At 39.3% G+C, this 27,203-nt stretch overlaps 1 protein-coding gene across 3 annotated transcripts in view; it reads left to right on the forward strand.

The window, feature by feature from the left end:
• The window catches only part of TMEM117 (transmembrane protein 117), a 570,252-nt gene that overhangs the window by 99,428 nt on the left and 443,621 nt on the right, over window positions 1-27,203 (forward strand). For all 3 annotated transcript variants that reach the window (XM_008002942.3, XM_008002945.3, XM_008002946.3), the window contains exon 3: window positions 2,287-2,419. In XM_008002942.3, coding sequence (XP_008001133.1) covers window positions 2,287-2,419 — 133 coding nt within the window. The remainder of the gene's footprint in view (window positions 1-2,286; window positions 2,420-27,203) is intronic.

The following is a 27,203-nucleotide window of genomic DNA, read 5'->3' on the forward strand; positions in this document are numbered from 1 at the left end:
CATTTGAGGGTTACTTATTGAGTTAACTTAACTTTAAGTAGTTTATGGGAAATTTTTATAATACAATGCGACTCAACACTTGGGTCATACTAGTTCTGGACTTAATATTTTGCAGCACTTTTCTTGTTGTCTTCGAATGAAAGTCATGGTAACCTACCATTTTGTTCTAATGACACTAATGGCTGAAATTAGTGGTAGACAATGAGCTTGGCAATGACAGCATAAACGGTACTGCTACATCTCTCTTTTTGCTAACTTTGTATTATTTCCACCTATGTACAGTTAGTCCACAATATTTTATTTGCAAAGCACTGTTAAGTCACCAGCATTATTATTTGACTTTTAAAGTATATTTGTTAGTGAATTTTTTTGACACACGTGTATGTTAAGAAAGAAATTCACATTTAAATCTTAAGGGAACTCTAATTGCCAGTCTTTGAAGTGCTTCATTATCAACTGCTGAATTAAATAAATAAGTCTTGGTCTAAAGCTGAAAGGAGTTGCAGAAAAGGGACCCCTGAACAAAGAGAGTCCATGAGTCCAAAGTAAGGTCACAATTCCATTAAATACTTAAATGATAATTGACTTCAAGCACTGTCCTGCATTGCTTACAGTTGAATCTCCAGCACTTAAACTGTGTCTGGCATGTAATAGGCACATATTAAATATTTGTTCAATGAATAAATAAATATTCCTTATAGTGTAAGATATTTGTGGCATGTGATTTTACTCTCAAGCATTCTGTGGTTAAAATGTTTTTACAATATTCTTGTCAGTATGTTGTGTGGAGGCTTGACAATCCCTGGCTTTTCATAATCATTGATTAAATTAATCAGCAGGTTCTATGATCTTATAATTTATGGGGCTAGTATCATTTGTTTTAGTGGAAGGTTTTCCACATTCTTCTTTTAGTTATACAGTCACATTCTCCCTTTCAGTTTTAACCTTTCTTCTCTTGTATAGGCCAAGAATCCATGGCATGATGTAATCAAATCTCTTCCCCCCCCTTTTTTAGCCTCCATCTAAAGTTTTAGCTAGGATAATGTTTCTGTTAGCCTGGTTTCCAAATGAAATCTAAAGTGCTAGTTTCATAAAGGTGAGATATAAGGAAAAGTTCAATAGTTAAATCTTAAAAGAGTGTTTCTTCCTGTGCTCAGTGAGATATGTGAGAGATACTGTTTGTCCCTAGAGAGATAATTTCCAGGTAGAAATACATACATATATTTCATAACTGGCATATCATTAAAAAAGGGAATATTTTCTATAGTAAGAAATTTTATTGTAAGATTCAGGTCTATTCTATTTTAATTGTAGTTCCTGTATGCACGTCATCTCCACTATTATTCTTAGGAAGGGAGGTAAGTAAAATAGACACAGTTTATCTCGGGAGAAGCTAGGGTGACCTATGCTCACATCTTTCTTACTCCCAAGGTTTTTCACCTTCCTCATCTTTCAGGGTACTAGTGCCATCATTTCTCTTTACCATAAATCAAAACATTTCTCTGGTGGAATTATATTAGTAGTTTTTACTTTAGTGTTCATCTTAATATATGTTTCTTCCTTAAGGTGTTTGCATCTTAACATTCTCTCTAACGTTAGCATTTGTCTTCATAAATGGAATTTTAGTCATCAGGGTGAAAATTATGTTTTGCCAGGAGCCACACCTAGCTTCATTAACACATACACTGTCACCTCTCATATGTACTTGTATTTGTACTTGTACAGGGGCATGAGTGTTAAGAGTGAGGCTAAGCTGCGTGTTTTATAACAGAGACTTAATTTTTTCTTTCAAGTTTTCATGTACCTTAAACAATTAGACCTGATAAGTAAGGTTGGCCTTGGTTTTATCATCTGGCCAGTATTGGGAATGGATCTATAGAAGCAAAGGGAAACGATATGGGATTCATGCAACTTTACCATTTGCCTTAAGTAGTTTCAGTGTGAACCAAAAACATATTTGTAAAATAAAAAGTAGCAGCTAAGTAGGGCTGTAGTTCATCTTGTTTTCATGCTAGCATAATGTACTATTTCTGAACACTAGATTCTTGGATTAGTACTATTTACTCTAGGATGATATGTGATATGAGGATCGTCTTGGACTTTATTTATGATCATTTATTTACAAAAGATCAAAAGGAACATTATATTGTGGCTTTACTCATAAGGCAGTCCTATGGCAAAGACTTCAGAATATAATGAGACAGTAGAGATTCATAAAAATAAAGCAAAGATCCATGAATTTTGAGTTACAATGTACATTAATATTTAATAATATTTGTATTTCAGGTCAGTTGCTCCGATTAAAAATGTTTCGAGAGGATCATGGGTCATGGATGACAATGTTCTTCAGCACAATTCTCTTTCTCTTCATATTTTCTCACATATACAACACGATTCTTCTGATGGATGGAAACATGGGGTAGGTTATATTTCCCCTTTCTACTGTGGTGAGTGTTATGTTTGAAACTCAAAAGAATTTAAGAATTTTTTAGCTTATAGTAGTCTGTCTGCTTTACAAATATTCTGCCCTAAGAAAAAGGAGTATTTTGTGTATTTTTCTTACCTAAGACATTAAATTTTTTTTTCCAGGAAGCGTATACTGCATTACAATATTTAGATTTTGTTCTTTATCCTTTAGGACTTTTGTATAGGGTGGTGGGAGGGCAGGTGCTAATTTCATTATACTGACAAGTGGGTATAAGACTCAGGAAATCTTATTGATTTGCGTATATTCAAATGATTCATAGAGTGGGGCTAAGATGAAGGTTTCCAGGTTTGCAATTTCATTGGTCTGCAATGCCTGGCTAAATAAAAGTGTTTGGTACAGGAGGCATTTTCTTTAACTCTCTTGACAGTCCTGTGAGAGAGAGACTTTTGTTATTAATAGGTTGTTTTAAAAGTGGGCCACAGCTGGGCGCGGTGGCTCATGCTTGTAATCCCAGCACTTTGGGAGGCTGAAGCGGGCAGATCACAAGGTCAGGAGATCGAGACCATCTTGGCCAACATGATGAAACTCCGTCTCTACTAAAAATACAAAGATTAGCTAGGTGTGGTGGTGTGGGCTTCTAGTCCCAGCTATTTGGGAGGCTGAGGCAGGAGAACTGCTTGAACCTGGGAAACAGAGGTTGCAGTGAGCCAAGATTGTGCCACTGCACTCTAGCCTGGCAACAAAGCAAGACTCCTTCTCAAAAAAAAAAAAAAAAGTGGGCCACCCTGTATTGACTCCTAGCTTGTGATATATACTTATCAAATCAGTCAGGCATGAAGATGTACTAACAAGTAGATGTATAATTTTTCTAAGTTTCTTAACTCTTTCTTTCATTATATAATGAAACACAAGGATTGGTCTTTCAGTATAATTTCCTCTTGGTTTGTTCTCAGTAACTTTGTTTGTTTGTTTTGTTTTGTTTTTTGTTTTTTTGTTTTTTTTTTGACGGAATCTCGCTGTTGTCGGTCAGAGCTGGGGTGCAATGACATGATTTTGGCTCACTCACTGCAACCTCTGCCTCCCGGGTTCCAGCAGTTCTACTCAGCCTCCCAAGTAGCTGAGATTATAGGTGCCTGCCACCATGCCTGGCTAATTTTTGTATTTTTTAGTAGAGATGGGATTTCACTGTGTTGGTCAGGCTGGTCTTGAACTCCTGACTTCAGGTGATCCATCTGCCTTGGCCTCCCAAAGTGCTGGGATTACAGGCGTGAGCCACTGCGTCTGGCCTGCTCTCCGTAAGTTTTGAGGCCAGAATATAAGGAGATTGGCTTAGTATGAAAATTAGATTTGTGGCAATAATAAACCACTTTAGGTATTTGTTGTGTGTTGAAATAGTTACTGAGAAAGATTTTGATCTGTTTTCCCCAATAGATCAGAAAGCTAGGTAATATCCTTTTCTTCTAAATGTAGGCTAGGCAGGATTGTTGTCCAGTTCCATGGGAAACAGGGAACTGTTTTGATGTTACATATAGATTTTGGCCACCATTGTTCAGTACTGAGAGGGAAGCTTATTTAGAATTTCATTGTTTTTCCCTCACTAAAGGAGATGAATAGCAAAGGGAAAAATACATTCACATGTTTCATATTTTAGTTTATACTAACAAGTGATAAATTCAAGAATGTGATTTGAGATAAAATGTTCAGGCTCTAGAAAGTTATTAAAATACTTTGTAATTATTTCTTGGACTTAGAATGATAGTTTTAATAACACGTCTATTTTGAAGGCTCTCACCTATGGCTTGTCAGAATATGCCTCAGCCTTGGAGCAGTGCCTGTGATACTAGAATGGATAGTGGTTGGAGTTACCTAACACGGCCAAAGGTTTCTCTGTGAGTTTTTTTGTACTCAAAGCACTGAGAGCAGAAGGAGAAGGAACCTATGTGAAAACTACATTTTAAAAGCAATTGCTGGAAATAATACATTATATAATATATAAAATATATGTTTTGCTAAGAAGCTGACTTTTGATCTAATTCTGCTTGTTTTTTTATCTGGAGCTAATGAGGGCTGTGCTAACTGGAAATGCTTATTTTGAGGAAGGGAACAGATTTGAAAGAAATAAATTAAATGCAATAAATAATTCCTTGTACTCTATAAAGCACTCAATAGCTGGAAATAAAATGAGAGCTAATAGTTGTTGAGCATTTACACCAGGCATGAATTATCTCAATTACATCTCTCAGTGACTCCGTGGAATAGGAGTTATTATCTCCATTTTGCAGATCAAGAAACCGAGGACTAGAGAGGTTTTGCCACTTTATTGTTTAAAGAACACAGGTCTGATTGATGGTTGACCCTGTTACTCATTCACCATATGTCTATTAGCCTTTCTCTATATTTTGTTATTCAAGCAGAATTCGACAATTGAAAGAAGCAGGAGGTATGCTTAGGAAATAAGCGAATAGTTAGCCTACAGTTTATGTGTAGCCTAACTAAAATTGAAAGTGGTCTTTTTTATTCTCAGACTAAATACAGTCTTACAGAGTTTTATGTAACTGTTGAACTCTTCACCATTATGCCTCATCTTCATCTTTTAATGAGAAGATATATTAAAGGTGCCACATTTTAGAAAAATTCATAGCAAGGGACAAATGGTTTAATTCTGCAGAAAAAATAAATCAAGGCTGAGCATGGTGACTTATGCCTATAATCCCAGTGCTTTGGGAGGCTGAGGCCGTAGGATCATTTAAGGCCAGAAGTTTGAGACCAGTCTGGGCAACAGAGACTTTGTCTCTTACAAAAAACAAAAAAACTTAGCTGGGGGTGGTGGCACGCCCTGTAGTCCTAGCTACTTGGAAAGCTAAGGCAGGAGGATTGCTTGAGCTTGGGAGTTCCAGGTTACAGTGAGTTATGATTGTGTCACTGCACTCCAGCCTAGGTGAAACAATAAGACTCTGTCTCTGAAAAGAAAAATAAAAAATAAAAATTAAATCACCATTTATAAAAGTTGTATTATTAACTTTTATGACACACATCATTTGATCAAGTGAGCACATTGCAATAGGAGTGTAAACTTGGAGGAAAATCAGTTCTTAGAGCAAATGGATACAACTGTGCTGTTGGGGTTGTCCCAGAACACACCAGGTTTTCTGAGGTATTGCTTCATCCCATGTAGCACAGGGAATAATGGAGTCAGAGAGTGCAGTAAGGACAGTGGGCACACAGACATGACAAGTAACTGGTTTTATATCAGAGGATTCCTGGTACTAGAGAGGAATTCAGGATTCTTTACACTGAATCTCATTTGCATTACACTGAATTTGTGGGGAGTCCAATGTTTCTTTGTTTATGAGTCTCTCTAGGAATATTGGCCTAGAATTATTTCCAAAAGGGTTTCAAGAATTTCCTGTGATGGCTGGATCTGTGTTACTGTACTTTAGGATTCCTTTCCAAACTGGAGGAGTTCAGGACTAGAATGAATGATGAGTGACTGTAGGGTTTCCAAGGGGAAGAAGGAGTTTTCTTAGACTGGTCTGCGTTTTTTGTGCATGTGTGCCAATTTTAGGAATGGATATAAATTTAATCTAAGCTGGGGTCTCATGATCTCTTACTATAGAGAAAAAAATCCCTAGGTTTATCTAGACCAGAACTTCAAGAGTTTTTAGCCCAGAGTTGCCTGGCTCCTGTTTTCCTCATTACAGTGGATTCCCTGAAGTATGCACTAACTCTTACGGCTTTAGACATCTCTAGGGAGCCAAGCTGAAAGGCAGTCAGATGGAGAGGGAAAGAGGTAAGTTAGCTGGTTGAGCTAAAAAGGATCAAAGCTCGGACAATCCGTATTTGTAGCACCACGAGGAAAAAACTTGTCCCAAATTTGACTCTCTTTCTGCACCTCAGTTCCTTACACCACTAAAGTGCTTCTTATTGTAACCTCATTTATTCTTTAAGTCACCAAGATGTAACTAAACTCATCATTTTGTAAATGTTGAGGGTTCTGCTGCGGAGAAGGTGCTGATCCTGGGCATAGTTTTGCATCTAGCCGTTTTATGAGTAACCTCTTTTTTTTTTCACAAGGTGGCAGACTAGGTAACCTGAAGCCTTGCCTACTACAAAATCTTTAGAACAGCTGGAAGAGATGAAGCAACTTGGTATACTCCTTTGAAATGCGTAGCTGAGTTTACCCAAAGGTCAGGAAAAATCCCAGAGGACAAAAATGCAGAAGGATCTGAAAACTGGGGCAGTAAGACTATGAACTGATAGATGAACTCAGATGCTCAGTGGAGTTGACTTAGGCACTGGAATTTTAACCTTTGTGTAGGGACCAGAAACAAGGATTTGGCTCATATTAATTGAAAAATTGAAAATAGAAATTTCCACACAGATGGTCCCACAAAGGGCTACAGTGGGAGCAGGGGGTGAAGTGGAAAACGTGTACCTGTTAGCAGCACTGAATCATCGGATCTGCAGCAAACTGGATTTTTGCCTCGTTGGAGGAAAGAATTCAGCTAAGGGACTTAAGGTAGAGTGAGAGACTGAGACAAGTTTTAGAGCAAGAGTGAGAGTTTATTAAAAAATTCCAGAGCAGGAATGAAAGGAAGTAAAGTACACTTGGAAGAGGGCCAAGCGGGCAACTTGAGAGATCCAAATGCCCCATCTGACTCTTGACTTGGGTTTTTATACATTGGAAGGGTTCTGAGGTTTGCATTTCTTCTCCCTTGATTCTTCCCTTGGAGTGGACTGTTTCCATGCTCAGTGGCCTGCCAGCACTTGGGAGGGGCTGCATGTGCAGTGTGTTTACTGAAGTTGTGTGCATGCTCATCTGAGGCATTTTTCTCTTACCAGTCAAGTGTTCCCAGAGGAAGGTCATATTACCAGTTAAACTCTGCCATTTGGTCTGTTAGTGCACATGCTTGAGCCCACTAGCCCAACTTCTGAGACCTTATGGGGAAGCTGCTGATCACCAGGAGTTTGCTGTCTGTTGGGAGACTGCCTTTCCGTGGCACTGGCTGTGACCAATTATTATTTTGGAGAGACTGTTTAACAACTGCCTATCACCTGATGGTTGCCTGACATTCCTGAGGAGGGCCCTCTCCTGCCCTACTCATGTCTGCCTAGCTACCTACTCCAACAAAACCACTTAGCACAGTCGAGCATCAAAGAAGCTTGTACTTAAACTGGGCTCTGGGGGAAAAATATCCCCATAGGTGCAGTTTTGTGATTTTAATATACAGTTTCCTTTGGATTTTAGAACCTCAAAACATCCTCAGCTATTATAAATACTTCACCCAGTTTCAGGTTCTTACTTTTCTCTGGACACCCCTCCCCAAATAACTTGAATGCCTCTGTTTTATTATGTAGAGCAATTTAGTTCCCTTTTGCCTCAACTTCTATCCACTTCGATTTATCAAGGGCTTTTCTTTTCATGAAAAAAATCATATTAATGCATTTTACAGTCAAAGGAACCAATACTCTGATTTGCTGCTTTCTCAGAATATGAAAGTGTCAACCTAAAAGGAAGAAACTGAGGCAAAATTAATATAAGCAGAGTTTGTTTAGGCGAAGCTTGAGGACTGCAACCCAGGATCATAGATCCAAATGGCCCTGAATATATGCTTCAATTAACAGCAGTTATAAGTGTTTTTTGAACGGAAAAGAAGAGGCAGATTTTGAGTTGTTTACCAAGAATTTATATTAAAATAACACAAGCTGTTGATTGGCTGTACAGCTGGTCAGGAACAAAATGACTTTAAACAATTGCCCCAGGCATGGGTGTGGTGGAGGCTGGGGGTGGGGTCTTGTGGGGTTGAGGGCAATGACTGAAGTTCCATACTCATGTCTTTCTGGGCCTGAGTACCTCACATAGCTCAGACTGCTCTGAACTATTTTTTTTTTCTCAAAGGGGTTGTTACCCCAGTATTTTGACTTTGTTTTTAAAATAACCATTGTCATTTTTTAAAATTCTGCTATCAGTTTAACGATCTCTTGTGGAACAAAGGGAAGATGCGGGGAGGGGCCAAGATGGCCAAATAGAAACAGCTCCGGTCTGCAGCTCCCAGGGAGACCAACACAGAAGGCAGGAGGTTTCTGCATTTCCAACTGAGGTACCCAGTTCATCTCACTGGGACTGGCTAGGCATTGGGCACGCCCCAGGGAGAATGAGCAGAAGCAGGGTGGGGCATTGCTTCATCCGGAAAGTGCATGGAGCCTGGAGGAGCGGGGCCGGAGAGGGGGGAACCTCCCTCCCCCAGCCAAGGGAAGTGGCGAGGGCCTGTGCCACCCCTCAGGGTTACTATGCTTTTCCCATGGATTTTTGCAATCCACAAATCAAGAGATTCCCTTGTGAGCCTACACCACTAGGGCCCTGGGTCTCAAGCACAAAACTGGGTGGCTGTTCAGACAGGCACTGAGCTGCAGGAGTTTTTTACATACTCCAGCAGCACCTGGAACTCCAGTGAGACAGAAGCATCCACTCCTTTGGAAAGGGGGCTTAAGCTAGGGAGCCAAGTTGTCTTGTTCAGTGGCTCCTACTCCTATAGAGGCCAGTAAGCTAAGAACTACTGGCTTGAAATCCCCATTACCAACACAGCAGTCTGGAATCTGCCTGGAATGACCAAGTTGCCAGGGCGAGGGGCAGCTGCCATTACTGTGCTTTAGTAGGCGGTTTGGGAGGTTTGGACTGGGCAGAATTCCCCACAGTGCAGCAAAGCAGCTGTGACCAGACTTGCTTCTCTAGATCCTTCCTCAGTAGGCAGAGCCTCCCTGCAGAAAGTCCACCAACTCCAGTTAGGGGCTTACAGACTGAACTCTCATCTCCCTGGGACAGAGCACCTGTGGGGAGGGGTGGCTGTGGTCTCAGGTTCAGCAGACTTAATCTTTCTTGCCTGCCAGCTCTGAAGAGATTGGCTGATCCTGATGAGGGCAATTCCCTGAGCACAGCACACCAGTTCAGGACTCAAATGAATGGTGAGTGGCTGTAGGGTTTCCAAGGGGAAGAAGGAGTTTTCTTAGACTGGTCTGCATTTTTTGTGCATGTGTGCTAAAGGACAGACTGCCTCAAGAGGGTCCCTGACCCCGTGCCTCCTGTCTGGGTGAGACCTCCAAACGGGGGTCGGCAGACATCTGATACAGGAGAGCTCTGACTGACATCAGGTTGGTACCCCTCTGGGATGAACCTTTCAGAGGAAGGAGCAGGCCGCAATCTTTGCTGTTCTGCAACCTCCACTGGTGATAACCTAGGTGAACAGGGTCTGGAGTGGACCCCCAGCAAACTGCAGCAGATCTGCAGAAGAGGGGCCTGTTAGAAGAAAAACAGAAAGCAACAACAACAACAGCAACATCAACAAAAAGACCCCACAAAAACCCCATCCAAAGGTCATCAGCCTCAAAGATCAAGGGTAGATAAATCCACAAAAATGAAAAACCAATGCAAAAATGCTGAAAATCTCAGAAGCCAGAATGCCTCTTTTCCTCCAAATGATCACAATACCTCTCCAGCAAGAGCACAGAACAGGGCTGAAGCTGAGATGGATGAACTGACAGAAGTAGGCTTTAGAGAGTGGGTAATAACTAATTTCACTGAGCCAAATGATTATGTTCTAACCGAATTCAAAGAAGCTAAGAACCATGATAAAAGATTATAGGAGCTGTTAACTAGAATAACCAGTCTGTAGAGGAACATAAATGACCTGATGGGTCTGAAAAACACAGCAAGAGAACTTTGTGATACAAACACAAATATCAATAGCTGAATTGACCAAGTGGAGAGAGAATATCAGAGGTTGAAGACTATCTTGCTGAAATAAGGCAGGTAGACAAGATTAGAGAATAAAGAATGAAAAGGAATGAACAAAACCTGCAAGAATTATAGGACTGTGTAAAAAGATGGAACCTACAACGGATTGAAGTACCTGAAAGAGATGGGGAGAATGGAACTAAGTGGAAAAACACAATTCAGGATATCATCCAGGAGAACTTCGCCAGCTTAGTAAGACAGACCAGTATTCAGATTCAGGAAATCCAGAGAACCCCACTAAGATACTCCATGAAAAGATATATGCCAAGACATATAATCGCCAGATTTGCCAAAGTTGAAATGAAGGAAAAAATGTTAAGGGCAGCAAGAGAGAAAAGCGAGTTCACCTACCAAGGGAAGCCCATCAGACTAACAGTGGACCCCAAGCGGAAACCCTGCAAGCCAGAAGAGATTAGGAGCCCATATTCAACATTCTTAAAGAAAAGAAATTCCAGCCCAGAATTTCATATCCAGCCAAACTGAGCTTCGAAAGCGAATGAGAAATAAAATCTTTTTCAGACAAACAAATGCTGAGGGATTTTGTCATCACCAGGCCTGTCTTGCAAGAGCTCCTGAAGGAAACAGTAAATATGGATAGGAAAAACCATTACCAGCCACTACAAAAACACACTGAAGTACACAGACCAATGACACTATGAAGCAACTACATTAACAAGTCTGCAAAATTAACCAACCAGCATCATGATGACAGGATCAAATTCATACATAACAATATTAACCTGAAATGTAAATAGGCTAAATGCCCCATTAAAAGACACAGAATGGCAAGCTGGATACAAAGACAAGACCCATCGGTGGGCTGTATTCAAGAGACATATCTCATGTGCAGAGACACACAAAGACTCAAAATAAGGGAATGGAGGAAAATTTACCAAGCAAATGGAAAGCAGAAAAAAGCAAGAGTTGCAATCCTAGCTTCTGATAAAATAGACTTTAAACCAACAAAGTTCAAAAAAGACAAAAAAGGGCATTATATAATGTTAAAGGGTTCAATTCAACAAGAAGAGCTAACTATCCTAAACATATATGCACCCAATACAGGGGCACCCAGATTAATAAAACAAGTTCTCAGAGACCTACAAAGAGACTTAGACTCCTACACAATAATAATGGGAGACTTTAATACCCCACTGGCAGTATTAGACAGATCATTGAGACAGAAAATTAACAAATATATTCAGGACTTGAACTCAGCTCTAGACCAGGTGGACCTGATAGATATCTGCAGAACTCTACTCCAAAACAACAGAATATACATTTTTTTTTTTTTTTTTTTTAGCACCACATGGTAGTTACTCTAAAATTGATCACATAACTGGAAGTAAAACACTACTCAGCAAATGCAAAAGAACTGAAATCGTAACAAAAGTCTCTCAGACCACAGCGAAATCAAACTGGAACTCAAGATTTAAAAGCCCACTCAAAACCACACAATTACATGGAAATTGAACAACCTGCTCCTGAATGACTCCTGGGTAAATAATGAAATTATGGCAGAAATCGAGAAGTTGTTTGAACCAAAAAAGAGCAAAGAAACAGTGTATCAGAGTTTCTGGGATGTAGCTAAAACAGTATTAAGAAAAATGTATAGCACTAAATGCCCACATGAAAAAGCTAGAAAGATCTCAAATTAACACCCTAACATCACAACCAAAAGAACTAGAGAACCAAGAGGAAACAAACCTCATAGTTAGCAGAAGACAAGAAATAATCTCAGAGCACAATGGAAGGAGATAGAGACATGAAAAACCCTTCAAAAAATAAATCCAGGAGCTGGTTTTTTGGAAAAAAAATCAATATAGTAGATCACTAGCAAGACTAATGAAGAAGAAAAGAGAGAAGATCCAAATAAACACAATCAGAAATGATAAAGTGGATAACACCACTGACCCCACAGAAATACAAACAACCATCAGAGAATACTATAAGCAACTCTGTGCACATAAACTGAAAAATCTAGAAGAAATGGATAAATTCCTGGACCCATACACCCTCCTAAGATTGAACCCAGAAGAAGTTGAGTACCTGAATAGACCAATAATAAGTTCTGAAATTGAGAGAGTAATAAATAGCCTACCAACCAAAAAAAGCCCAGGTCCAGAATTCTACCAGAGGTACAAAGAGGAGCTGGTGCCATTTCTTCTGAAACTATTCCGAACAATTGAAAAGGAGGGAATCCTCCGTAACTCATTTTATGAGACCAGCATCATCCTGATACTAAAACCTGGCAGAGATACAACAAAAAAAGAAAACTTCAGGCCAATATCCCTGATGAACATTCACGCAAAATTCCTCAATAAAATATTGGCAGACTGAATCCAGCAGCACATCAAAAAGCTCATCCACCACAATCAAGTTGGCGTCATCGCCAGGATGCAAGACTGGTTCAACATACGCAAATCAATAATGCAATTCACAACATAAGCAGAACTAAAGACAAAAACCACATAATTATCTCACTAGACACAGAAGAGTCTTTTGATAAAATTCACCCCTTCATGTTAAAAACTGAATAAACTAGGTATTGAAGGAACACTTCAAAATAGTAGGAGCCATTTATGACATACTCACAGTCAATAACATATTAATAACATACTGAATGGGCAAAAACTGGAGGCATTGCACTTGAAAACTGGCACAAAACAAGGATGCCCTGTCTCACTAGTCCTATTCAACATGGTGTCGGAAGTTCTGGCCAGGACAATCAAGCAAGAGAAAGAAATAAAGGGTATTCAAGTAAGAAGAGAGGAAGTCAATTCATCTTTGTTTGCGTATGACATTATCCTATACCTAGAAACCCCATCATCTCAGCCCAAAAGCTTCTTAAGCTGATAAACAACTTTAGTGAAGTCTCAGTGTGTCCAGAATTGGTGGGTTCTTGGTCTCACTGACTTCAAGAATGAAGCTGCGGACCCTCACAGTGAGTGTTACAGTTCTTAAGATGGTATGTCCAGAGTTTGTTCCTTCACACATTCAGGTGTGTCTGGAGCTTCTTCCTTCTGGTGTGTTTGTGGTCTCGCTGTCAGGAGTGAAGCTGCAGACCTTTGTGGTGAGTGTTGCAGCTCTTAAAGGCAGCGCGTCTGGAGTTGTTCATTCTTCCCGGTGGGTTTGTGGTCTCATTGGCTTCAGGGGTGAAGCTGCAGACCTTTGCGGTGAGTGTTATAGCTCATAAAGGCAGCGTGGACGCAAAAAGTGAGCAGCAGCAAGATTTATTGCAAAGAGCAAGAGAACGAAGCTTCCACAGTGTGGAAGGGGACCCAAGCGGGGTGCCCCTGGCTGGCTCAGGCAGCCTGCTTTTATTCCCTTATCTGACCCCACCCACATCCTGCTGATTGGTCCATTTTACAGAGAGCTGATTGGTCTGTTTTGACAGTGCACTGATTTGTGTGTTTACAATCCTTGAGCTAGACACAGAGTGCTGATTGGTGCGTTTATAATCCTTGAGCTAGACACAGAGTGCTAGACAGAAAAGTTCTCCAAGTCCCCACTAGGTTAGCTAGATACAGAGTTAGCTAGATACAGCGTACCAATTGGTGTATTTACAAACCTTGAGCTAGACACAAAGTGCTGATTGGTGTATTTAGGATCCTCTAGCTAGACAGAAAAGTTCTCCAAGTCCCCACCAAATTAGCTAGATACAGAGTGCTGACTGGTGAACATACAATCCTCGGGCTAGATATAAAATTTCTCCAAGTCCCCATCCGGCTCAGGAGCTCAGATGGCTTCACCTAGTGGATCCTGCACTGGGGCTACAGGCGGAGCTGCCCGCCAGTCCTGAGCTACGCCTGCACTCCTCAGCCCTTGGTCTGTCAATGGGACCAGGCGCCACGGAACAGGGGGCAGCACCCGTCAGGGAGGCTCGGGCTTTGCAGGAGCCCACCAGCAGGTAGGGAGCTCAGACATGGCGGGCTGCAGGTCCTGAGCCCTGCCCCATGGGGAGGCAGCTGAACCGGGCGAGAATTTGAGTGCAGTGCCAGTGGGCAGGCACTGCTGGGGCACCCGGTGTGACCTCCACAGCTGCTGGCCCTGGTGCTAAGCCCCTCACTGCCCTAGGCTGGTCACCCCGGCCGGCTGCTCTGTGTATGGGGCCCACTGAGCCTGCACCTGCACCTGCACCTGCTGGAACTCGCACTGGCCCACGAGCACTGCCCACCTCTCCCTCCACACCTCCACACAAGCAGAGGGAGGTGGCTCCAGCCTCAGCCAGCCCAGAGAGGGGCTCCCACGGTGCCGTGGTGGGCTGAAGGGCTCCTCAAGTGCCTCCAGAGTGGACACAGAGGCCGAGGAGGTGCTGAGAGTGAGGACTGCTAGCACATTGTCACCTCTCATCAGGATACAAAATTAATGTGTACAAATCGCAAGCATTCCCATAGATCTACAGCAGACAAGCAGAAATCCAAATCATGAATGAACTTGCATTCGCAATTGCCACATATAGAATAAAATACCTTGGAATACAGCTAACAAGGGAAATGAAGGACCTCTTTAAGGAGAACTACAAACCGGTCAAGGAAATCAGAAAGGTCACAAGCATATGGGAAAACATTCCATAGTCATGGTTAGGAATAATCAATATCATGAAAATGGCCATAGTGCCCAAAGCAATTTGCAGATTTAATGCTATTCCCATTAAACTACCATTGACACTCTTCACAGAATTAGAAAAATGTATTTTAAAATTCATGTGGAACCAAAAAGAGCTCACAGAGCTAAGATAAGCGTAAGCAAGAAGAACAGAGCTGGAGGTATCATGCTATGATGCCTTTAAACTTACCACAAGGCCACAGTAATCAAACAACATGGTACGGGTACAAAAACAGGCACATAGACCAATGGAACAGAATAGACAACTCAGAAATAAACTTGCACATCTACAACCATCTGATCTTCAATAAACATGACAAAAACAGGCAATGGGGAAAGGATTTCCTATTTAATAAATGGTGCTGGGAGAACAGGCTAGCTATATGCAGAAAATTGAAACTGGATCCCGTCCTTACACCTTATATAAAAATTATCTCAAGATGGATTAAAGCCTTAAATGTAAAACCCAAAACTATAAAAACTCTAGAAGACAATCTAGGCAATACTATTCAGGACATAGGCATGGGCAAAGACTTTATGATGAAATTGCTGAAAGCAATTGAAACAAAAGCAAAAATTGACAAATAGCATCTAATTAAAGAGCTGCTGCACAGTGAATGAAACTGTCATCAGAGTGAACAGACAACATATGAAATGGGAGAAAATCTTTGCAATCTGTCCATCTGACCAAAGTCTAATATCCAGAATCTATAAGGAACTTAAGCAAATTTTCAAGGTAAAAACAACCCCGTTAAAAAGTGGGCAAAGGATATGAACAGACACTTCTCAAAAAAAAAGATGTACATGCAACCAACAAACACATGAAAAAGAGCTCAACATTACTGATCATTAGAGAAACGCAAATCAAAACCACAGTGAGATATCATCTCATGCCAGTCAGAATGGCAGTTATTAAAAAGTCAGGAAACAACAGATGCTGCTGAGGTTGTAGAGAAATAGAAACACATTTTCACTGTTGGTAATGTAAATTAGTTCAACCATTGTGGAAGACAGTGTTGTGATTCCTCAAAGATTTAGAACCAGAAATACCATTTGACCCAGCAATCCCATTACTGGGTATATACCCAAAGGATTATAAATCATTCTACTATAAAGACACATGCACACCTATGTTCATTGCAACACTATTCACCATAGCAAAGCCATGGAATCAACCCATATGCCGATCAGTGATAGAATGGATAAAGAAAATGTGGTACATACACACCATGAAATAGTATGCAGTCATAAAAAGGAACGAGATCATGTCCTTTGTAGAGACATGGATGAAGCTGGAAGCCATCATCCTCAGCAAACTAATGCAGGAACAGAAAACCAAACATTGCATATTCTCACTTATAAGTGGGAGTTGAACAATGAGAACACATGGACACAGGAAGGGGAACAACACACACTGGGGCCTGTTGGGGAAGTGTGGAAGTGGGAGAGCATTAGGGAAAAGAGCTGATGCAGCTGGGCTTAATACCTAGCTGATGGGTTGATAGGTGCAGCAAACCACCATGGCATACATTTATCTATGAAACAAACCTACACATCCTGCACATGTACTCTAGAACTTAAAAAAGAAAAAAAACAATAAAAAAGGGAAGATATTCAAATAAAAAGGGACTAGGCAATCAACTATATTAAAATGAGAATTATATAGTAATCACAGTTGAACTTTTGCAGTGACTCTACAATATGCTGCATTATTTATATATAGGAATGAAGCCTTGAGAAAATGAGACATCAATAGAAAACTATTTTCTTCCATAGTAATGGGATTTGACTTAATTAAAAATTATTCCAAATACGTTTTCTAATTTCCTCTCTTTTCAACTATGTACCCTGAACTAGTCTATTTAGAAATTCTCTATTTGGTATTAATAAAGAGAGGCGTGCTCCCAAGTTCAGGTCACAATCTTTATTGACTAGAAACTGAAAAGGTCACCCAGGCCTGGGAAGGATTTTTCGGTTTTGAGTACTTCAAACACTTTTTGAAGTTGTCTTTCTGAATAATTTCTTAGTAATGTAATTTTTATAGCATCCGTAGTACAAAGTCCTAATTTAGGAAAGGCTTGCTTGGTCTTTTCAAATATTCCTGTTCCCCAAAGGTTGGTAATGTGTAATGTACAAGGAAGGAAGTGGTGGGGGAAGCAGTGCTAGCACACCATGATGTCGATCAGAATATTCTGAAAAGAGCCACTTGATGGCAGCAAAAGGCATGTTTTCAGCACTGATTGTCTCATTAATGAATCACAGGAAAAGGGAATCTTCCCCCTTCTGAATTTCTGAAACTTGGTGTTGAAATATTCTCCTGTTGTGTTGTTAATGGGCTTTTTGAGGAAATCTACATAGTGAATTCTATGATAAGCACTTGTTATTTTGTGATGTGCTTGGCCCCTTTTACTTTATGTTCTAAAACAGGTTTAAGTAACAGTATGTATAGATACTTATATGCTTGCATATACATCTGTATGTTTATAGAGTTATTTTAGTATTATAATGATAAATACAGTGTTTAGCACTGAGGGAATTAGACATTTGACTCACTGGTAAAAATTCTTCTGTGAACTGGAATGTTTCCAAAGAGTGCATACTGTTTAGGGCAGGATATGCAGAAGCTGATGTTTTCTAGTGTTAATCACAAGGGAAAGTTCCATTTTTCCTGATACAAAGCCTTTTCCAGAGAATCAGTTACCAATATTAATACATCACTATGTGTTAAGTATTTCAGAGAGAGAAATTGAGAAATAAGACAAAGTGATGCAGGCAATTTTGAAAATAAATGTTACTATTCATATTCAGGACCTGAACAATGTGAAGGTATGGGTTAGGTGGTGACTGTAATGAGAACGGAATAGACTCGGTCTCTCTGTTCTGTTTCCTTTTTGATAAGCTTTAGTAAGAAGTCACATGGAGAACTCATCTGGCTGGGTATGGTGAGTACCCTCAGTAAGTGTGATCTGACCAGGACGACTGCACCAAGGGAGGTGGCAGAAGAGAATATCTGAAATGGAGGCTTTCCTAAAATGTAAAACGCATGGTTTCTATGTACTGAGGGGGCAGCAACAGCAAGCAAGGATGAATAGGAAAAATAAACGAGGGAGAGACTGGCATAGACTTGGAAGGCTGAAAGAAATTGTTCAAGATCTAATTAAATTCCACGCACCATGCTGACTTAGGCCTTAGCCTCTGGAGCTCTTACATTTATTCTGATTTTTAAAAGAATGACTAATACACTGGTTCATAAGTATGAAAAGACTCTGATTTGTAGCTCCAGTTTCTATCTTCACAGCTGTAGGCTTCAGCACATAATTTTTCTCAAGGCTGAATTATTTAGTGGAAAAAAATCAGGGTGAACTTTTACTTCAAGCAGTTTATTTTTAATTAAAAAATTTTGTTAAGTTCACTATTTTCAACAGATTCAGTAATGCTTTCTGATCCCTTACACAAACTTTTTTCTTATTCTAGTCAATAATGATTGAGTAGTAGGAGCCCAGGTGCACATTTTTATGATAAGAACTGCGATTTTCACTTATTGTTTTTCAAGTAATAAGTTGGTCAACCTGCTGCCATTGTTTACACCAGTAGCTTCCTTCCAAGGAAGGAATGTTTGTGTGTTTGCTTCTTTGTTTTATTTATTTTGGGAGGTGGTATTTATTTAATTTATTTTGGGAGGCGGTAAGAAAAAATTTAAATTTAATAAACTATAAGTGACCTAAACTGATGAAACTATTAAAGTACAAAGCTACCAATTGTAGCAAATTAAAAAAAAGAGATACAATATGATTTCCAAAGGTATGTAGTTAAACACAGCATTTAGGGGTGGATAAAGAATGGAGGACTGGGAAAGGGTTCAGGAGCTGGTGTGGGAAGAGGGCTGAGTTGTATGTTTTAATGAAACCCAGAACTCCTTGATTCAACAGCTGAAAAGCTTGATTGGCTGCTCATACAAGGCTGGATGCAAATTCTGCTGGAGTGGTGCTTTAGATAATTTGTTGGGTTCACTCTTAATTAGGCTAAACATTGACTTGCTTGTACGATTAATTCACAATAATAGCACAATTAATTACTAAGGCTGGGAGTAAGGGGCAGAGCTAGTTGCCGAGAATGGGCTGGTGACAAGAAAGGCTGGAAATGAATGGCTGATTCTGGTCAAGAGGATTGACCCAGGGAGGCCCTGGAGAGGGAGGTGGAATAAGGGGAGAGAGAGAAGGAGGGAGAGGGAAGAGGGGAAGAGGGAAGAAGAAGAAAGAGAAAGAGAAAGAATGAGACTAGACTTAATTAGCTAGAGGAAACAGCAATAGGGCACTCTTTGCTGCTGTTAATATTATTGGTTTTGCATTACTTGGTTTTAATAGTACAAAGGTAAAATGGCACAACATATCCAAATTATCACAAGTTCAGTTAGTGTTGTTTGAATTGGTGAAGTTTTAAAACATTAATGAAAAACATAATCAATGTTGCATCCTTGTTACTCTATGCGAGTGCTTTATTAGCTATTCAGAATGGACACTGATTTGACACACTTAAGAGGTGTTCTGTGGTCATTATTCATGGTTGTTTACTCCAGCTCTCTTATTAAATATTTTATCAACTTGTTAGAGGGGGAAAATTCTGATCTGGCAAATAAAATACTTGGATGTTAGCCCTATCTTAACTACATAGAGGCAAAAATAATGCGGAAAAGTTAGACAGTTTTCTCATTTTCTAGAAATGAGTTGTTATATCATTTATAATTAATGATATTAATAGTGATATTAATATCACTATTCCTGACATCATCATCATCATGATTAATCTGGGGGAAATGCATGCTTCCAAAGTGAAGAGGCAAAGTAAATTTTTAAGGTCGCAAAAATTCTTGGTTGTCTTTGACCTTATTTTTTTTTATGTGGGAGACAGTGTGATATAGAAACAGCATGGACTTTTGTCCCGGCATTCTTTAGCCTCGTGACTCTGAGTAAACTACACTTTCTGAGCCTCAGTTTCCTCAAGTGTAAAATGAGGGTGTTAGTACCCGTTTCAGGGTTGTTGTGACAATCAAGGAAGATAATAAATGCAAAACAATTGGCATGATGCCCACCATATAATGAACTCTTGATAAATATTAGTAGCTATTATAATAACAGAAAATACATATTTTAGTTGAAGTACTTTAGCTCTCAATAAATATTAATTGCTATAATAAAAATAATAAGTAATTTGGCCAATATATGAAATGACCTAATTTATGGCAGTAATATCATTACATTATCATGCAATTGTAATAATTATTATTGTCATACAAAATGCCCAAATGAATACCTGGCCCCAGTAGGTCTTTAATAAATATGAATGTTTTATGCCATAGTACTTAATGTATAATCTTAAAGATACTTATGGAGTGAAATTAGCCCATGGAATATAGGACACCTGGCTTGAATGTTATTGGAATGCATCTTTATGAAGGTAAATAAGGAGTTCCTTATTTGATTTTCCAAAAATGAAAAGTAAATGTGAAAATCTACTATAATATTTCATTAGGGTTCACAAGTTACACATTTTATTAAGTAACTAAATGATTATTTGATAATTCTTTTTAAAAAGTGGAAAAATTTGATAGAATTATGGATGATAGCTTGGGAATAACTCAGTGGCTCGTGTGTGTGCACATGTTGTGTGTTCGTTATCTAAAGCCCATATGATAATGAATATCTTTAGGTCTATCTGAGTTCCTTCTTTCCAGTGGTGAATATGTAGGAAATAATTACTTTCTAGTCATGGAAAATTGATGTATATTGATAGCCTGAGGTTCACGGCTTACCAAAAGTTATATAGTCTGATTTAATAAATTAATAAGAGATGGCCCAGCACCATCTGAGAAAGTGATATTTCTGTGACAGTTTATTCTATGCGTTATTAACTCTGTAGTTATTCTTGAGGAATTGATGAAAAACAGTAAACGGAGTCCTATTAAGAAAATATTTTAATTTTTAAATATTTTCCTCCTAAGGTAGCATCAGTGACAGTACAAGTGTATACAGTATCCTTGCTCCTGGGTTAGAAATGTCTACAAACTCTTCTACCAGGTCGGGAAGGTTAACATTGTTTTCATGGTGGACTTAAGTGAGCTGCCTATACTTTCTTAAGAAGAGGATCACATCGGAATTGGTTAACTGTTCTCTATTTCATTTTCCTTTAGGCTACTGCCAGGGTACCCTGACACTGTACTTTTTCCTTTTATCTGGAGAAGCAAATATGCATAACATAATTAAGTTAGTGTCAGAAGACATGGGATTATGGGGCTTGAAAGAGCATATTTACAGTAGTAAAGTTCTGTAGAATTGGGACACTCAAAGACTGATACTGATTTAAGTAACATACTAAATTAATATCCTTATTTAATTTTATTTAATTTTAAGAACCACCACTTTATGTCATTTACAATAAAAGATCAATAAAATTAAAATATGAAGAAAGAAAGGGAAATATTGGATTTTGATATTTATTTTGTAGCCTCCACAGTTTAATTCTGTCTCCCTAAAATACATATTTTAAAAGATTAGGAGGGGTCGGGCATGGTGGCTCATACCTGTAACCCAGCACTTTGGGAGACAGAGGTGGGTGGATCACGAGGTCAGGAGATCGAGACCATCCTGGCTAACATGGAGAAACCTTGTCTCTACTAAAAATATGAAAACAAAAAAAAATTAGCCAGGCATGGTGGTGGGCACCTGTAGTCCCAGCTACTCGGGAGGCTGAGGCAGGAGAATGGTGTGAACCCGGGAGGCGGAGCTTTTAGTGAACCAACATTGCGCCACTGCACTCCAGCCGGGGCGACAGAGTGAGACTCCGTCTAAAAAAGAAAAAAAAAAAAAAAAAATTAGTTCCTAGGCATGTTGCAAAGTGTACTTTATTCAGCATCCTATGTAGTAATAGGAAATAATATGTATATCGTATATAAGATGCTTATATTCTTTTAGCAAAAAACAATTAGTGTTTATTGCTTCAATATTGCCTCAGTATTTGCTTATTGTTAATACATCTACATATGCATATTCTGTTATTTTAAATATATTATAAATTATATTTTAAATATACTACTTAATATATACTAGTATACACAATATATAATGTGTAATATCCATTGTTAGGTAATAAAATCTAGTTATTAAAGCGTTTTACTTTTATTAGAGAGTTTGATGTACAAACTTACCGCTAAGTATCCAAAATAAATCACTGATGATAAAAAGTTTTGAGTAACAAAGAGATACATTTTGAACTCTACAGAGGCATCTTAATCAAGTGTGTGGATATATAGTTCATAACACTGAGACATCAACAACACTTCATAGAAGAGATCTTAAAGGAGCAACAGATGTGGTATTTCTGTTAGGATCCTGTCAAGTTAATACAGGGCTCAGCAGAAAAGAGATGAGCTAGGAAATTTCAGCTCCAGTTACAGTTTAAAGACAGATTTCTCTAACATCAAACAGAGCTGGTTCAAGAAGTAGGCCAAGCACACATTTTGTTTTAGCCACACAATGAGTGATGATGGCTTACAAAGACAAGGTAAGAATTTAGGACTAGAAGATGCAAGTCAAGGTTGGCATAATTGGAGATCCAAGTCAAGATTGTCATTTGTGGTAATAGTCTAAACTCATGGATTACTTAGGAATTAGCAATAAGGTGGAGCTAAAGTCAGGAGTTTTGGAGAATTTAATGAACTCCATGGACCCACTTCCTCCAGCCTCCCAAATTTTGTGTACAGTATGAGAGAGTTTACAGACTCGCAGCCATTGAACTAAGTATCTCAGAATTAGGAGAGTAAACAGGAGATCTCAATGATAAGCTCTTAAAACTAATATGTATCAGTCAGGTTAGATTAGATTATGCCTCAGTAACAAACAAATCCAACATCTCAGTGGTCTGAAACAACAGAGTTTATTTCTTGCTCTCACTACATTTTCATTGTGAGTTAGCTGGAGGGCTCTATTGCTTGTTGCTCTTCTCTGGGATCAAGGCTGAAATAGCAGTTGTAATGTGGAAGGTTGCTCTCAGGGAGGTCTCAGAGTAGTCAGTAATTGAACATTCTGCCTGGAAGTGACATAAATCACTTCTGCTCACACTCTGATAAGAACTGATTGTTTGGCCCCACCCAAGCACAAGGGCATGGTAAGTGCATGGGCTTGGGAGGAGGAGAACCAGAAGCATTTTCAGGAACAACTCCACTGACTACCACATGAGACGACTCCTACCTTTCAACTAGAAAGGGATTATGTACCTCCTGATCTCCTACTTCTCCTTCCTAAAATCCTTCTCCACCTAACACACAATGTCTTTCTTCCTATGAAGGAAATATATAGAATATTTTAAAAATCATCCCATCTGTGACTTGACATAAAAGGCGTGGATGCATTTCACATCAATATCTAGTTCTTTTTCCAGTTGCACATAGTGATACCAGTTGGCTAGTCAGGATAAGCGTGCAGTAATTGAACAGAAGAGAAATCTATTTCATGAGGAAGGTAAGATGTCAGGATTAGTAAGACACTGGACTGACTGGTGGCTAGTATGCTTTGGTTGAGTTCTTGTCTATAATTAGTACTGTATACATTCTGATATGGTGACTACATCCATTCTGATTGATACTTCTTATGACATTTTGGTTCTGAACACTTTGAATGTCATCCCTAGTTAATAGAAACAAATTAGTTATTGAATTTCGAAGAAAAGGAACAGGTCAACAGGACCTTATGGAGATATGGATAAAACATGTATAATAAGTCAGAGGAATTATAAAATGCTATGCCTTTTTATGTCTACAAATTGAAAATGAGTCAAGAACACAGTTGGAATTTGATCATTTAAAATAGAGGCTCCAACTGTGGCTGAACTTTTGCACTCGTCCTGGTTGCCCTGGTAACAGGTTTCCTTTCTATGCTAGTAATGTTAACAGTGTGAGTGAGGTAATAATTGGCAGTAGAGACATAGGTGTTCAAGTCAGCTCCTACTTCTGGGTAAGTTAGGAGTTTGCTGAAGGCAAAGGATGAGGTCATGAAGGGATGAATTTGAGTTAAAATAAGAAAAAGAGTTAAATTGAGCCTTATCTTGAAATTTTCTGAGCAAAGCCCTGCACATAGCATATATTTCTCCTGATCTTGGTTGAAGTCAGGGTAGGTAGTAAATCACATGTATATTTGTATATCTCTATGAGGTCTTCCATCACAGCCCAGAGGAAGCACTAGACTGGAAAACTATAACCTGTGCAAATTGGCTTGGATTTGAGCCACTTGCTGTATGGATTACTCTGCCTCCTCCTAGGGTTACCCAGAAAGTTCTCATCTGCCCAGAAAGTTCAAGCGGGAGTCAGAACAGGCTTGTTCATATTTTTCTGTGAATGTTGCTTACTTTCTATTTGATATTGTCCTTAGGCATATTGTATCCTTGCCAAATATATCTGTTCAAATTCTGCTTAATGGTCTGAACCTTTTTTGCTTTCATTAAATACCTGTCAAATGTACACCACTGCTTGGACTGAGATTAGGAGGAGTCAGCAATGAGCACTTCACTGTTTTTTCTTTTTACAATTTTGACTTTTATTTTAGATTCAGGGGGTACATGTGCAGGTTTGTTACATGGGTATATTGCATGACACTGAGGTTTGGAGTATGATTGATCCTGTCACCCAGGTAGTAAGCTTAGTACCCAATAGTTAGTTTTTCAGCCCTAGCCCCACTCCATCCCTCCACCCACTAGTAGTCCCCAATGTCTACTGTTGCCATCTTTATGTCCATGTGTACTCAATGTTTAGCTCCCACTTACAAGTGAGAACATGTGGTATTTGGGTTTCTCTTCCTTCCTTAATTTGTTTAGGAGAATAGCCTCCAGCTACACCCATGTTGCTGCAAAGGACATGATCTCATTCTTCTTTATGGCTGGGTAGTATTCCATGGTATATGTGTACCACATTTTCTTTATCTAATCCACCATTGATAGGCACCTAGGTTGATTGCATGTGTTTGCTATTGTGAATAGCTGAGTAGTTCACTCTTTCAATATCTGTTTTCTCTTTAAACCTTTCCCACTAGAAAAAGAAGAGGATAAGAGGTGCTTCCTCTATTCCACTCTTTAAAATTCCTGAGATAAAACCTAATAAAAACTGTAACATAAATAAATTAAAATAATACACAACGTTACCTAAAAATAGGATGATTTTTAATTTGTTATTCAAATGAGGACACCTTTGAAAGTAAAAGAAAGTGCTGTTAGTAATAACACAGAAGAAAAGACATAGATTATGATGTCCATGGCTGACTATATTATTGTCACCATACCTAAAACCAGTAGGAGAGAACAGAGAGATAAGGAGGGAAGGAGAATTACCTTGGGATACTCTAAGGGGAAATCTTGGCCTTGGTGCACAATGAGTATTCATACTCGCTTGTGACTAATTTGCAGCCACGTTCAGTACTATTAATAATAGAGAATATGAAATTATTTTAAGATAAAAGCTCTTTTCCAGGAATAACTTGTATCAGGCTAACTATATAAAAATAAGTTACTGGGCAAAAGTAAAGTCATAGAAATCCATATTCATAGTGAAGCCTCAGAAATGGTCTTAGTGATTGACAAAAGAATTGTCAACGTTAAGGACTAACTCACTAATTTGATTGCATTTTCTGTGCCCATGACAATAATTCAAGAAAATTAAAATGAGCTCCACTTTTCTTAAGGCAAACCTGTCATGCCCTGCCTCAGATTTCAATAGGACTAAAGAAGAGTCCCTAGAATGTGAGAAATGACTATAACTGTGTAGTGGGCAGCCTCTGAGATGGTCTCAGTGATCCCACTTCCTGGTATTAGGCCCAGTCCTTTGTTCTTTTCCCCTTAAGTATAGGTTGAACCCAGTGGATACTGCTTCTAATGAATAGAATTTGATAAAAGTAATGCCATGTTTTCTTCTTCTTCTTCTTCTTCTTCTTCTTCTTCTTCTTCTTCTTCTTCTTCTTCTTCTTCTTCTTCTTCTTCTTCTTCTCCCTTCTTCTCCCTTCTTCTCCCTTCTTCTTTCTTCTTCTTCTTTCTTCTTCTTTCTTCTTCCTCTTCCTCTTCCTCTCCTCTTCTTCCTCTCCTCCTCCTCCTCCTCCTCCTCCTTCTGAGTGAGGCGTCATTCTGTTACCCAGGCTGGAGTGCCTTGGCACAATCACAGCTCACTACAGCCTTGACCTCCTGCTCAAGTGATCTCACCTCAGCCTCTTGGATAGCTGGGATTACAGGCATGTGCCACCGTGTCCAGCTAATTTTTTGTATTTTTTTGTAAAAATGGGTTTCACATGTTTCCCAGGCTGGTGTTAAACTCCTGGGCTCAAGCGATCCTCCCACTTGGACTCCGAAAGTGCTGGGATTACAGGCATGAGCGACTGTACCCAGCCACATGTTACTTCTGAGGTTAGGCTGGCTTCTGTCTTGCACACTCTTTCTTGCCCTCTCTCTGGGAGCCCTTACTCTGGGGGAAGCAAGCTGCCACATTGGCAGTATGTCGTCCTATGCAGAAGCTTATGTGGCAAGCAGCTATCTCCAGATAATAGCCAGCAAGGACCTGAGGCCTGCCAACAACCTCATGAGGGAGTGGAAGCAGTTCCTTCCCAGATCAAGCCATGAGATGATTATAGCCTCAGCTGATGTGGTGATTATAGCCTTGTAAGAGATCCTCAGCCAGAGGATCCAGCTAAATTGTGCTGTGATTCCTGACCCACAGAAACCGAGATAATGAATGCTTTCTGTTTTAAACTGATGCATTTGGTGATAATTTATTCCCTAGCAGTGGATAATTAATGCACTGCATGTAAAATAAAATAGTGTGTTCTGAATGATGAAAATATACAGAAACATGCGTGAGCATGTGGACACGCACACACACAGAATGGCTACAAAATCCTTCTGTGTTAAGGATAAGAGTTTTTCCTATGCTCTCCTGCATTCTCTGTGCTGATTTGATTTTTTGCCGTATGTTTTTTCTGGATATTTTCTTCTGTTTATGGTAGGGGGACTTTAAAATAGTTCCACAGCATATTAGCAAATAAACAGAAGACTCAGTCTCAGGCATAGAGACCACATATGATATTATACAGCATACATTTGGGAGAAGCACTATTGATCTTTCTTATTGAATGCAAATTTTTCCTGTGAGTTTTCATAAAGAGGATCTTCTAAAATGTAGAGAACATCTTCAGTGATATTCCTAGCAACGTCCTTACCGTAAACAGAACAATGAATTTTAGCTGGCTGTTTCTTTTCAAGTCTGTCAGTATGGTCTTTATTTGCAGTTTTAACGACTAGCCTAATTGTAGCATATGGCACCCAAGTGGAACTTACTAGCCTCCAAGGAGAATA

Source organism: Chlorocebus sabaeus, chromosome 11 (genome assembly GCF_047675955.1).
Source record: "Chlorocebus sabaeus isolate Y175 chromosome 11, mChlSab1.0.hap1, whole genome shotgun sequence".
In the NCBI taxonomy this organism is placed as follows: domain Eukaryota; kingdom Metazoa; phylum Chordata; class Mammalia; order Primates; family Cercopithecidae; genus Chlorocebus; species Chlorocebus sabaeus.